The following is a 13,804-nucleotide window of genomic DNA, read 5'->3' on the forward strand; positions in this document are numbered from 1 at the left end:
TCCCCTAACTGAATTTTAATTTATATTCTTAACTTGAAGGTTGTGAATGTTTCTTTTGGACTTTCCTATGCTCTAAACATGGCTACATTTAGACAATCAAATAATACCGTCTAACAAAGACATAATGATTTTGAACTATAAAATCCTTATTTTTAAAAGAAAATCAGTCTTTGTTTCCCCATTGTATTTAGAAGATTATTAAATTCCAACATATGCTGAACTGAAACAACATTCTGGGGTGAAGTAACTGGAAAAAATAAACTTTCATTCACCTCTGGCTCCCTCCCTAAATCCAGGCTCAACCACTTACAGCAATAATTGTGTGTGTGTTTAAAGGGGTAGCTCTGATATCCAAATACCACTTCCATTTTTAACGAGACTCGAGCTACATCTCAGTCATTAAGCATCTCTGGTGACTAATCATATGAAGGAATGTAACTTTTGTTAGCTTCCATTATGTCCTTGGGCACAGATTAATCCTCTCAAACATATCTAGACTTCCAGAGCCTCTGGAGCAAGTAGGACAGGAATTCCCTGGAAAGAAAATATTGGCTCAGCGTAGCAAGGATGGAAAAAACAGGTCCACGTCTTTCAAAAGTTGGTTATTTTCAAGTTAGTCAAAGTGAACCGTGATCTCCCTCTAGTGATCAAAAGCAGAGTAACCACCAGAATATCTTGCATTCCTTTTTTTGTTGTTTTTAATAGGCTGTTTCCTTTTAATGAGTTGGGATGTGTTCCTTTGTCCTCTGGCTTTTGTTTAATATTTTATTTATTTACTTTTAGAGAGATGGGAAGGGAGAGAGAAAGAGAGGGCGAGAAACATCAATGTGTGAGAGATATCAATCTGTTGCCTCTCACACGCCCCCAACCAGAGAGTTGGCCGGCAACCCAGGCCTGTGCCCTGAGTGGGAATCCAACCTGAAACCTTTTGGTTCACATGTATATGTTTCTCTATGGGCAATTACAATATTGGTCTGAATCTTTAAAACACTTTAACACCATATAGATAGAAACCCAAGTGACTTTTTATGTGTGGCTGTATCCAGCCGGAATGCAGCCTGATTAATGAACTTCTTAACCTTAAAGACATTAGCTACAGTCGCTTAATTATCTGGCTACAGAGTATCAGGAAAATAGTTTTAGGGTTCTTTTAAGTAAGAGTTTCTCATTAAATTTTTGTTTATGATTAGTATCATTTGATGAAGAGACTGATGAATGAGAATAGAATGTTACAACTAGAAGGGGCCTTGGAGGTCATCTACTGTCCAGCTCCTCATATACAGAGGAGGGGGTGGATGCACAGAAATGTTAAGTCTTGCAGAAAATCAAATAATTAGGGAGTGAAAGTGCCTAGACTAGAAGCTAATTCTCCTAAGTCCTAAGTTGGTCATCTGGGAGGTCGGACAATCAAACTACTTAAAACTAAGTGTCACATAGTATAATAGAAAGTTTTAAAAACATCTCTAAAGATAACATACATCAAATAGAAAATAAGATTTAATTATGATTTGGGGTACAGATTTGAAGAGATGGTTGGACACTAAAAAGTTGCATAAACGTATCTTTTTTGATAGCATAATTCTTTTAGAATTTCTAGGGTATATAAAGTGACCCAATTTAGATTTCCAGAGTTTAAGATAGTTGCTATTCTTCATCAATCTTAAAAAAAACAAAGTCAGTTAAATAAAATCAATGAAATAGTTAAGATTTCTTATGAGACAAATGTACCATTCATAAAGTTAATCTCACTAGCTTAATATCACGTGTTCACATTATCACACTGCACAACAACCACATCAAATATTTTTAAAGTGAAACTGAAATACCTATTAAAGAATGTATATCAAGGAACCAAGATGGCGGCGTAGGTAGACACACTGCACCTCCTCGCACAACCAGAACTGACAGAGAATCGAACAGCAAGGGGGTCCAACACCAAGGAAATAGAAAATAAACATTCATCCAGACTGGTAGGAGGGGTGGAGACGGGCACCGGAGTGGAGAGGACTCACGTGGCCGTGGCGGGACCGAGACTGGCGGAGTGTGGGACAAATGGCGCAGGCAGTCTGAGCACTAGCAGACCCTGCGGCCCCACATTTGCACAGATAAACCCAGAGGGCCGGACTCAGAGTGGCGGAGAGTGGGGCAGGCAGAGCAGCGGGTAGCACCCCGCGGCACCACATTCGCCCACAGATAAACCAGACGAACGGCGGCGGGCAGCGAAGCAGACCGTGCAACCCAGGGCTCCAGCTCGAGGAAATAAAGCCTCAAACCTCTGATTGAAAGCGCCCCTGGGGGTTGGGGCGGCAGCAGGAGAGACTCCCAGCCTCACAGGAGAGGTTGTTGGGGAGACCCACAGGGGCCTAGAGTGTGCACAGGCCCACTTACTCGGGAACCAGCACCAGAGGGGCCCAGTTTGATTGTGGGTAGCGGAGTGAAAGATTGAAATCCGGAGGAGAGTGAGGCGGGTGCCATTGCTCCCTCTCCGCCCCTCCCCCACGTACAGCGTCACAGCGTAGTGACCAGCGTTACCCCACCCCGGTGAACACCTAAGGCTCCGCCCCTTAAAGTAACAGACGTGCCAAGACAAACAAACAAACAAAAAAAGGCCCAAATGACAGAACACTTCAAAGCTCCAGAAAAAATACAATTAAGCGACGAAGAGATAGCCAACCTATCGGATGCACAGTTCAAAGCACTGGTTATCAATATGCTCACAGACTTCGTTGAATCTGTTCGAAAAACAGATGAAAAAATGAAGCCTATGCTAAGAGAAACAAAGGAAAATGTACAGGGAACCAATAGTGATGAGAAGGAAACTGGGACTCAAATCAATGGTATGGACCAGAAGGAAGAAACAAACATCCAACCAGAAAAGAATGAAGAAACAAGAACTTGGAAAAATGAGGAGAGGCTTAGGAACCTCCAGGACACCTTGAAACGTTCCAACATCCGAATTATAGGGGTGTCAGAAGGAGAAGAGGAAGAACAAAAAATTGAAAACTTGTTTGAACAAATAATGGATAACTTCCCCGATCTGGCAAAGGAAATAGACTTCCGGGAAGTCCAGGAAGCTCAGAGAGTCCCAAAGAAGCTGGACCCAAGGAGGAACACACCAAGGCACATCATAATTACATTACCCAAGATTAAACGCAAGGACCTACATCCAAGATTACTGTATCCAGCAAAGCTATCATTTAGAATGAAAGGGAAGATAAAGTGCTTCTCAGATAAGGTCAAGTTAAAGAAGCTCATCATCACCAAGCCCTTATTATATGAAATGTTAAAGGGAGTTACCTAAGAAAAAGAAGATCAAAAATAGGAACAGTAAAAATGACAGCAAACTCACAGTTATTAACGACCACACCTAAAACAAAAACGAGAGCAAACTAGGCAAACAACTAGAACATGAGGGTTGTCCATAAGGGAGTGGGAGGGGGAGATGGGGGGAAAGGTACAGAGAATAAGTAGCATAGATGATAGGTGGAAAATGGACAGGGGGAGGGTAAAAATAGTGTAGGAAATGTAGAAGCCAAAGAACTTATAAGTATGACCCATGGACATGAACTATGGGGGCGGAATGTGGGAGGCAGGGGGGTGGGCAGGATGGAGTGGAGTGGGGGGGGAAATGGGACAACTGTAATAGCATAATCAATAAATATATTTTTTTAAAAAAAGAATGTATATCATGAATTGGGTTGCCAAATTCCAATGAAATTCTTCTAGTATGTAATTTTGAAAATATCCAATTATGTCACTTTTCTTGGAAACTAATTTAAATTAAAATGCTATGCATTTTCCTCAGGTTTTGATTTGGCATTCATTGCTTACCCAGAAGCTCTAGCCCAACTCCCTGGTGAGCCATTTTGGTCCATATTATTTTTCTTCATGCTGTTGACTTTGGGTCTCGACTCTCAGTTTGCTTCCATTGGTAAGTAATGCTTCCAGTGTTAACCCATCCCTCTTACATTGCACTCATGTTTCCCCTACTTAAAAAGATTCTTTTCTTAACCCTTGTTGCCCCTCCTGGGTTTTACTCTAAAAATAATCTTTCTAAGACTTCTTCTTAGCCCTGGGTGGTGTGGCTCAGTGGATTGAGCATCGGCATGTGAACCAAAAAGTCGCTGGTTCCATTCACAGTCAGGGCACATGCCTGGGTTGCAGGCCAGATCCCCAGCTGGGTTACCACACGTTGATGTTCCTCTCCTTCTCTTTCTCCCTTCCATTCTCTCTAAAATTAAATAAATAAAATCTTTTAAAAATGTTAATAATTCTTCTTGATAAATTTAAAAAATACAAAGTACTCATGAACCAGACACCCAAAAGGAGGAAACATTAATATTTTATCATATTTGCTTCAGACATTTTTTAGAAAAATAAACTGCTACAGATAAGTTTGAGGTATCTCCTGCTACTCTCCCTAATACAATTCACATTCCTCCCTTCCTAGAAACAAACGTCACCATAAATGACGTCATTCATCCATGTTTGTATACATGTTAGAATGTACCCATAAATACCATAAATGTTAAATACTGCCATAAATGTGAAATTTCATTCCATGCATGTCATTCTGACAGTTGTTTTTTTATGTATTATTGTGAACCTGTGTTGATACAGAGACATAGAGATGCAGCTAATTCACAATCTGTTGCCGTAATGACGGGGGCATTTGGATCATTTCCACCTTTGAACACTTACACACACGGCCACGTTGACTATTCTTCACGTGGCTCTACGTACACGCAAGAATTTTCCTTAGGGTATACACTTAGAAATTCTGAAGCCGCTTTTATTATATCATCCTCTTACATAAAACATGTTTTTTAAACATTTTTTCAACCTCACCTGAAGACGTTTTTTCATTGCATTTAGAGAGGGAGGAAGGGAGGGAGGGAAGGGGAGAGAGAGAGAGAGAGAGAGAGATCAATGTGAGAGACATCGACGTGAGAGGTATTGATGTGATAAACATCGATTGGCTGGTTCTCTTCTTGTACACGTGCTGACAGGGGACAGAACCCGAATCCCAGCTGTGTGCCCTGACTGGGAGCGGAACCTGCTGCCACCTTGCAGTCCGTGGGCGAGGCTCCAACCAGCTGAGCCACACGGGTTAGGGTACATGAAACACTTTAATACTTTACTGTTTACAGGATAGAGTGTTGCCTCTTCTTTTTTTTTTTTTTTTTTTTTTCATTTTTTTTTAAATATATTTATTGATTATGCTATTACAGTTGTCCCATTTCCCCCCCCACTCCACTCCATCCTGCCCACCCCCCTCCCTCCCACATTCCCCCCCCCCCATAGTTCATGTCCATGGGTCATACTTATAAGTTCTTTGGCTTCTACATTTCCTACACCATTTTTACCCTCCCCCTGTCTATTTTCCACCTATCATCTATGCTACTTATTCTCTGTACCTTTACCCCCCTCTCCCCCTCCCACTCCCTTATTGACAACCCTCATGTTCTAGTTGTTTGCCTAGTTTGCTCTCGTTTTTGTTTTATGTGTGGTCGTTAATAACTGTGAGTTTGCTGTCATTTTTACTGTTCCTATTTTTGATCTTCTTTTTCTTAGGTAACTCCCTTTAACATTTCATATAATAAGGGCTTAGTGATGATGAGCTTCTTTAACTTGACCTTATCTGAGAAGCACTTTATCTTCCCTTCCATTCTAAATGATAGCTTTGCTGGATACAGTAATCTTGGATGTAGGTCCTTGCGTTTAATCTTGGGTAATGTAATTATGATGTGCCTTGGCGTGTTCCTCCTTGGGTCCAGCTTCTTTGGGACTCTCTGAGCTTCCTGGACTTCCCGGAAGTCTATTTCCTTTGCCAGATCGGGGAAGTTCTCCATTATTTGTTCAAATAAGTTTTCAATTTTTTGTTCTTCCTCTTCTCCTTCTGGCACCCCTATAATTCGGATGTTGGAACGTTTCAAGGTGTCCTGGAGGTTCCTAAGCCTCTCCTCATTTTTCCAAGTTCTTGTTTCTTCATTCTTTTCTGGTTGGATGTTTGTTTCTTCCTTCTGGTCCATACCATTGATTTGAGTCCCAGTTTCCTTCTCATCACTATTGGTTCCCTGTACCTTTTCCTTTGTTTCTCTTAGCACAGGCTTCATTTTTTCATCTGTTTTTCGAACAGATTCAACCAAGTCTGTGAGCATATTGATAACCAGTGCTTTGAACTGTGCATCCGATAGATTGGCTATCTCTTCGTCGCTTAGTTGTATTTTTTCTGGAGCTTTGAAGTGTTCTGTCATTTGGGCCATTTTTTTTTTTTTTTTTTTTGGTCTTGGCGCTTCTGTTACTTTAAGGGGCGGAGCCTTAGGTGTTCACCGGGGCGGGGTAATGCTGGTCGCTGCGCTGTGACGCTGTACGTGGGGGAGGGGCCGAGAGGGAGCAATGGCGCCCGCCTCACTGTCCTCCGGATTTCAATCTTTCACTCCGATACCCACAATCAAACTGGGCCACTCTGGTGCTGGTTCCCGAGCAAGTGGGCCCGTGCACACTCTAGGCCCCTGTGGGTCTCCCCAACAACCTCTCCTGTGAGGCTGGGAGTCTCTCCTGCTGCCGCCCCAACCCCCAGGGGTGCTTTCAATCAGAGGTTTGAGGCTTTACTTCCCGGAGCTGGAGCCCTGGGCTGCGCGGTCTGCTTCGCTGCCCGCTGTTCGTCCAGTTTATCTGTGGGCGAATGTGGTGCCACAGGGTGCTACCCGCCACTCTGCCTGCCCCACTCTCCGCCACTCTGAGTCCGGCCCTCTCGGTTTATCTGCGCGAATGTGGGGCCGCAGGGTCTGCTAGTGCTCGGACCGCCCGCGCCATTTGTCCCACACTCCGCCAGTCTCAGTCCCGCCACAGCCACTCGAGTCCTCTCCACCCCGGTGCCCGTCTCCGCCCCTCCTACCAGTCTGGATGAATTTTTATTTTCTATTTTCTTGGTGTTGGTCCCCCTTGCTGTTCGATTCTCTGTCAGTTCTGGTTGTGCGAGGAGGTGCAGTGTGTCTACCTACGCCTCCATCTTGGTTCCTCTTGCCTCTTCTGATTGATTTTCCAAGTCCTCAAATATTTCAAATGCGTTTCTTAGTCCTTTCCCTCATACATTTTTCTACTTTTAAGCCAGTACCCATTTCATGAGCACATTTCTTTCTTACACCTGGAAGGCCTTTCTGTCCCCATGTCGTTTATTCAAATGTGCACCTTTTTGGAAAGCTGTACTGGACTTCTTCCTTTCCTATAACCCTTTCAAACTATTCAGCCCTCGGGGACCTGTTTCCTTATAGTTGCTACCAATGAAAATCCTTATAAAACAGACTAAAACTGACAGATGCAGCTGCGTTTGATTCCTGTCAGAACTGGCGAGTGGTGGCTGCCAAGGGAAAGGGCTCTGTGGCGCTTCAAAGCAGGGAGCAGGGCCCAGACCACATTCTCAGCGTATATTTGTAGTTTCATTAACATAGTTGAATTGTGTGATTAAACTCATTGGCAAACGAGTTGACATATAACATGCTATTTTTTTCCCTTCTGAAGAAACGATCACAACAACAATTCAAGATTTATTTCCCAAAGTGATGAAGAAAATGAGGGCTCCTATAACTTTGGGTTGCTGCTTGGTTTTGTTCCTCCTGGGTCTCGTCTGTGTAACTCAGGTACACTAAGTGTTTTTTATAGACAAAACATTACTTGGAACATGTATCTATGTCTAAATGAGAAATTCTAAATTGACATCCAATTACTATCTAAGTGAGAAAACCGAAGTTTACGAGGATGTTTAATGACAAGTCCAAGGCTGCCTTGGACCAGGGTGTTCTGAGTTTTAGTTCAGGCCGTTTCCCTCAGTAGCACGGTTTCGATAGTAAGTATAGTTTGCGGGGGGGAGGAGGCCCAATAACGAGCGCTTTCCTTAACTGCTAAAGTGACAGACTTTAAGCATGCACTCTATATCTCGGCCGCTGCTACGGAACGCACAGACACCGCCTGTCATTTTGATAATTAACTATCTGACTCAGCGCAGAATAAAAGGTGCATCATGTTTGAGATATTTAAATCCACACTTGTGTTGACATTTGAAAGCGTTCCTTCTCACATTTTTGTCCGAGATGAAACCAAGGAGCATATTTAAAATCAAATTAATAAATTCAATTTAAATGTCTAATCAATCATAAAGATAATTACAAATTATACTTAGAAGTAATTGATTTTTTTTGATAGGCTGGCATTTACTGGGTTAATCTCATTGACCACTTCTGTGCTGGATGGGGCATTTTGATTGCAGCTATACTGGAAATAATAGGGGTCATCTGGATTTATGGTAAGTTGTAACTACAGACTTATGTAGACTTTTTATTAAAATAATTTAGTTTGATCATTTCCACTCTGTGCACTGTAATAGTAAATTACAACACAACTGGGCAAAATACGGTATAAATAACACGTAAAGGTGGATGCTTTGTCGCTGTAGTACAGGGAAACCTTCTGGCAGGAAATCGGGGCCACAACGACTCAGGGAGGGAATGCGAGCAAAGACTGAATGCGCTGTTGGTTGATGTTTGTTAGGAGGGAACAGATTCATTGAAGACATAGAAATGATGATTGGAGCAAAGAGGTGGATATTCTGGCTATGGTGGAGAGCTTGCTGGTTTGCCATTACGCCTATTCTTTTGATTGTAAGTATTAATATGGTATGGATTTGCTGTCAATAATATATATTTAAACATTTCTAAGATAACCTTGAATAACTCACACTGGAGACAATAAGGCAAAGTAATGTCATAAGCTAATGATTTTCAACTTCCGCTTTATGGCTGCTGCCTCCGAGTTGCCTACATTCACTGCCTCGGCAGTGTTAGTTTTGAGGCCACGGGTTTACACATTTACTATTTGACAAAGTGAACAGGCTCTTATAGACTTAGATTTCCCACGTATTTAAGAATTACCAGTAGGACAAATAAATATAAATCATTCATTTGCTCATTCCCTAAACACCATGCTAGCTACAGGAAATGCAAATATGCGCGTGACCCGTGCTCTGCCTTCATGGAATTCAATCCAAATACACTGATTGCTAAGAAGCAACACTCCTACTTTAATGCATAGTTTTCCTCTCTGTAGGAAGTACTAACTATATGATATCACCAAAAGAGACTCAGCTGTGTCAGTAGAGGCAATAGGCTATGTTAGTAAACTGAACAGTGGGTGCTCTTTAGAAGCTGAGGGAAAGCACAGTTCCTCGTACTGCAGAGGCAGGACTCACACACGCGCTACCTTCAAGTACCAAATGGCTGCCTGCCAGCGCAACACTGAATGCCATGGACAATTATTCTCCACTGAAGACAATGGGGGGGTGACAGTGACAAAGCTTCACAGGGGATGTTTTGGTTCTTAGTGCCGCCATGATTCAACGGTTTGCCTAGAAAAGGCCATTGAATAATTTGATCTAAAATTTACTTCTCGTCTGAAGTACCATGCTTATTTGTTTTCAGAGGAAATTAATTTTTTTAACATTACAAGGTCAGTTTCAGGTTGTGAGCAGCTGGAGACTAAATGTGCTGAGCTAAAATGTTTGCATGCCCTACATTCTTGGTAAATGATTTTGACAGTGCTGGGAAGTATAGTTTGGCCCTTCTGACAAGTCTCTGTAATACATTAAGACCCTCGTCAAATCAGAAGACCTACCTAGACTTTTAGCCAGCCAGCTTTCATTCATTACGTAGGTTTGCCAATGGAGTTTACTTTGAAACGCAAAGCTATTGAACATGACATGATACACATCACCAGCCGTGAGAGCGAAGTTACGCACATTGGGCTTCACTATCACTCCTTCGTCTCTTGTAGTTATGTACACTTATGGTAATTGTAAGATGTATTTACGTTACTGTCACTAAATTAATGCAATTAAGCTATTTAGTTTTGAAATTAAATTTGATTATCTATTTTATAAAGACTCTCGCATCTAAAGACATTGTAAACTAAATTTACAGGAACTACTACTAGGTGATTTTTGGGTTTGATCACTTTGTTTTACAGATTTCTAAATATCTGATTGGTTTTAGGTACAACATGTTTTTTAAGAGATTTTTTTAAAAACTTGGCCTTAACATGTTTCGGCTTTAAGACTCAGATTTCAGTTTTACCCAAGCACACATTGAACTGGTTTTTCCTCAAGAGGCGGGAAGTGAAGTGTGCTTTGGTAAATGCGTACGTGCTACCAGCAGGTGAGTGCGTGTGTGCTTGGATGTGGAGTCGGGATGCTCTGTGCGGGGGGAATAAGAGAAACAATTGCTAAGCAAGGAGCAAAAGCGTGTTCACTACTGTGTACTTTACATTCTCACTGAATTAATTCAGATGTGGGCTAGCTGATGGCATAGAATAAGGCCATGCTACTATAAGTTAAAACTTAATACTAAAATTTCAGCTATTATTGTACTCTCCATCAGCTATCTGTTATGGTATTTTATTGAAATACATGTTGAACAAGCATTAGCATCTTTTATAAATGTGTATATGGAGGTGCTAATTTTGGAAGAAGTTATTCAAAGCCAAATACAAGTTACATAGGTTGGCTCACTGAGTGCTGTCATGTTCTGCCGAGTTGCCTGATTGTCTCAGTTGCTCAAATGTATTTTCATTCATTGTAATTGCTTTTGATAAATTATTTCTAAGGGATGGAATCAAGTTGCTGATAATTAGTGCAATTGAAATCACTAGTGCAATGAAGTCTGCTCTGTAGCATTGTCTTTCCATGTGTTCACTTTCACAGGCAATTTTTATCTGGTCACTGGTAAAATTTGAGAGGCCTGATTATGGTAAAATTCCATATCCTGACTGGGGAGTTGCTCTAGGCTGGTGTATGATTATTTTCTGCATTATCTGGATTCCAATTATGGCCGTTATAAAAATAATTCAAGCTAAAGGAAACATCTTTGAGGTAAGCACGTTAAATTCGTATTATTTGTTCACCAGTCCAAGTCAAGTGTCCCTCCATCACCATTTATCCCCCCTTTGCCCTCTCCTCCCTTCCCCCACCCCCTTTCCTTCTGGCAATCACCATGCTGTTGTCTGTGAGGGCTTTTCCATGCCTTCGCCTTCTTCAGCCTGCCCACCTAACCGTCCCCTCTGACAGCTGTCAGTCCGTCGTCTCTATCCATCAGTCTGTTTCTATTTCGTTTGTTAGTTTATATACAGATGATGTATTAGAGCATTGTACCTCTGAAACCTATATGATTTTATTAACCAATGTCACCCCATTAAATCCAATTTAGAATTAATATTATTTGTACTTCATATAAAGCACTAGGATCAAAGCAAAGATTAATTTACCCATATGGTGGTCATGTGAGATCATGACCATGGGATGAAATCAGTCACTCTTTCCTTAGGCTACTTTTATGCCTGAGACAGACATTCCCTGCTACGTGCATAACATTGTATTATGCTGTACGTAGATTTGCGTGTCTCCCTGTACTAGACTGTAAGCTCCTTTAAGAAGAAGTCTTGTCTTGCTTGTTGCTCTGGCCTCAGGTCCTGTTACAGCGCTTAGCACATAAAAGTTATTATATCTGTACTGGTACTCACTTGTCCTAGAAGATGATGCAATGCAGATGACCTTTTAGTTTTACATCTATAATCTTCACTTTTAAAATATGGTCACACACATACACACACACAAAATCCTGATTTCCTTATAATGCATTTCTTAATAGCATGTGTAGACCAAAAAAGCCTGGTAAATGACCTTGAACAAAATTAAACTAGACTTGAACTAGACCCTAAGTCATCCCTCTTCCATGGAGGCCTAGAGGGATGGAGTTGATTGTGACATGTCACTAAGACAAAGGGTGATGGAAGGTAGGCTCAGCAGTCAGATTGTAAATAAACCTAAGCCCACTCAAGAATGGATGGAGACCAGCTGTTTCACCCTGCAGCTCCCTTTCTTTGGTTCCTGAAACTTCCCAGGTGTACACTGGTTTAGAGTCTCACCTCACTGTCCCCCTAAGGGCAGGGCAAGGAAATTTAACATTCCAGCCCTGGCTGGTGTCGCTCAGTGGATTCAACACTGGCCTGCAAACCAACTGGTCACCAGTTCGCTTCCCAGTCAGGGCACGTGTCTGGGTTGCAGTCCAGGTCCCCCGTTGGGAGCATGCAAGAGGCAACAGGTAAAAGTTTCTCTCCTGCTCTTTGTCCCTCCCTTCCCCTCTCTCCAAAAATAAAGAAAGAAAATCTTCTCCTAAAAAAGAAATTTAACATTCTAAAGCGAAAATGTAGTTTAATATTTATTGATTTACAGATTGTAGCACTTAAGTTCTAAGACAGCATTTTTCCCATTTCAGCGCATTGTAAGCTGCTGCAGACCAGCTTCTAACTGGGGCCCATACTTGGAACGACACCGCGGGGAGAGATACAAAGACATGGCAGATCCTAAGAAGGAGGCGGACCACGAAATACCTACTATCAGTGGCAGCGGGAAACCAGAAACCACAATAAGTTCTAATTTTTAAGAATATGTGCCTGTGTAATGTGATTACTTTAGAATAGAGACAATTTTATTTATTTGTATGTTAATTGAACAAAAATGTATATATTATGTTCATAATAGCGTAACAACTATTTTTCCCATTTAAGGAGGAATGTAATATAAAATGTGAATCTGCTAATTTTTATCAATGTGCTTATTGTATTTCTTTTTAGATGATCTATCTGTATAACACTCACTATGCGCATTTCACAGTAACATTTTGTACATATTACCATCAGGTTTTTCTAATATACTGAAGGTTTAAATTTGAGCGAATTACATAGAAAACAGTTATTTTTTTTCATACAAGTTTTAAAATATTACTTGCTTATATTTTCTTGCTATACAGTCTTTTTGCCATAAAGCTGGGGAAAATAAATCAGTATACTTAAAAGAATGTGTTAAAACCGAAGGCCTCAGTGAATTAGAAATGTCACACATAGGTGGAAAAACACTACGTATATAGCACGAGGACTGTAGTTTAATACTAGTGATCTAAAAGTCTAAAAACTTCATGTATTTATGGCTCACTTTTCTTTGAGGACTTAGTAGTTATGTTCTTTATTTTCATATGTTAAATAAGACACAAAAATTAGGATCCTGTGGCCAGGATCCTAATGAGAAATCTAGAAAACGGAAACCAGAGTCCTTGAATACTTCCGCATGGAGCGTCTTTCCTGGGTTACACTTGGAAGGGACATCTGACCCGTCTAATTTCTACTGCTTCACAAAGTTCACAGTAGTTCATCGTACTCTCTGAAATCTAGGTGAAATTTCAAATGGAATATGGAACCAAGTACTAAGGAAGAAATGACTTCAAACAAATTAAAAAACTTATGTTGCATTATATAGTTAATAAATCAAGTGGAATGATTTTGTCTTATTTGAAGATGTGACTACTTACAGGTGAGAACTTATTTACATACTTTAGGAGAAAAACTTGTCAAACTTGTCAAGAGTGAGAGAAATCAAATTAGAAAGTCTTACGTCCCCATTTCCCTGCAGAACATAATGAAAACACTGTGTCACTAACAGTTTTTCACACTGATTACATATTATTGAAAATCGGTTGAAGCATCACAGCCTAGAATGATGAACATGGCCTAAATACGTAAGAAACGTTTCAATTATTCTTAATGTTTTTAATTTGGGCTTCAGAAACATATGGAAGTAAAATTATATGCAATATTTTTCTAGGTGTAGGTGTGCCTGCATTTTTCTAAGGAGCGCGCTTATAGTCTTTTGTCAGAATATCGCAGGGATCTGGGACTGGGAAATTTAAGGACCACACACACC

At 41.0% G+C, this 13,804-nt stretch overlaps 1 protein-coding gene across 1 annotated transcript; it reads left to right on the forward strand.

The window, feature by feature from the left end:
• Nucleotides 1–3,843: 3,843 nt before the first annotated feature.
• On the forward strand, nucleotides 3,844–13,381 carry LOC128780026 (sodium- and chloride-dependent neutral and basic amino acid transporter B(0+)-like). Its single transcript, XM_053917681.1, has 6 exons — nucleotides 3,844–3,931; nucleotides 7,525–7,643; nucleotides 8,206–8,305; nucleotides 8,551–8,660; nucleotides 10,754–10,921; nucleotides 12,324–13,381. The coding sequence occupies exons 1-6, from the start codon at nucleotides 3,889–3,891 to the stop codon at nucleotides 12,489–12,491; spliced, it is 708 nt and encodes a 235-aa protein (XP_053773656.1). The 5' UTR covers nucleotides 3,844–3,888; the 3' UTR covers nucleotides 12,492–13,381.
• The last annotated feature ends 423 nt before the right edge of the window (nucleotides 13,382–13,804 follow it).

Source organism: Desmodus rotundus, chromosome X, assembly GCF_022682495.2.
Source record: "Desmodus rotundus isolate HL8 chromosome X, HLdesRot8A.1, whole genome shotgun sequence".
Lineage (NCBI taxonomy): Eukaryota > Metazoa > Chordata > Mammalia > Chiroptera > Phyllostomidae > Desmodus > Desmodus rotundus.

Bases quoted from the DNA above. Each gene is read 5' to 3' on its own strand.
- LOC128780026 (XM_053917681.1), top strand. From the start codon at position 3,889: ATGCTGTTGACTTTGGGTCTCGACTCTCAGTTTGCTTCCATTG. The intron at 3,932-7,524 runs GTAAGTAATGCT...TCCCTTCTGAAG, and splicing joins CTCTCAGTTTGCTTCCATTG to AAACGATCACAACAACAATT. The intron at 7,644-8,205 runs GTACACTAAGTG...TTTTTTTGATAG, and splicing joins GTCTCGTCTGTGTAACTCAG to GCTGGCATTTACTGGGTTAA.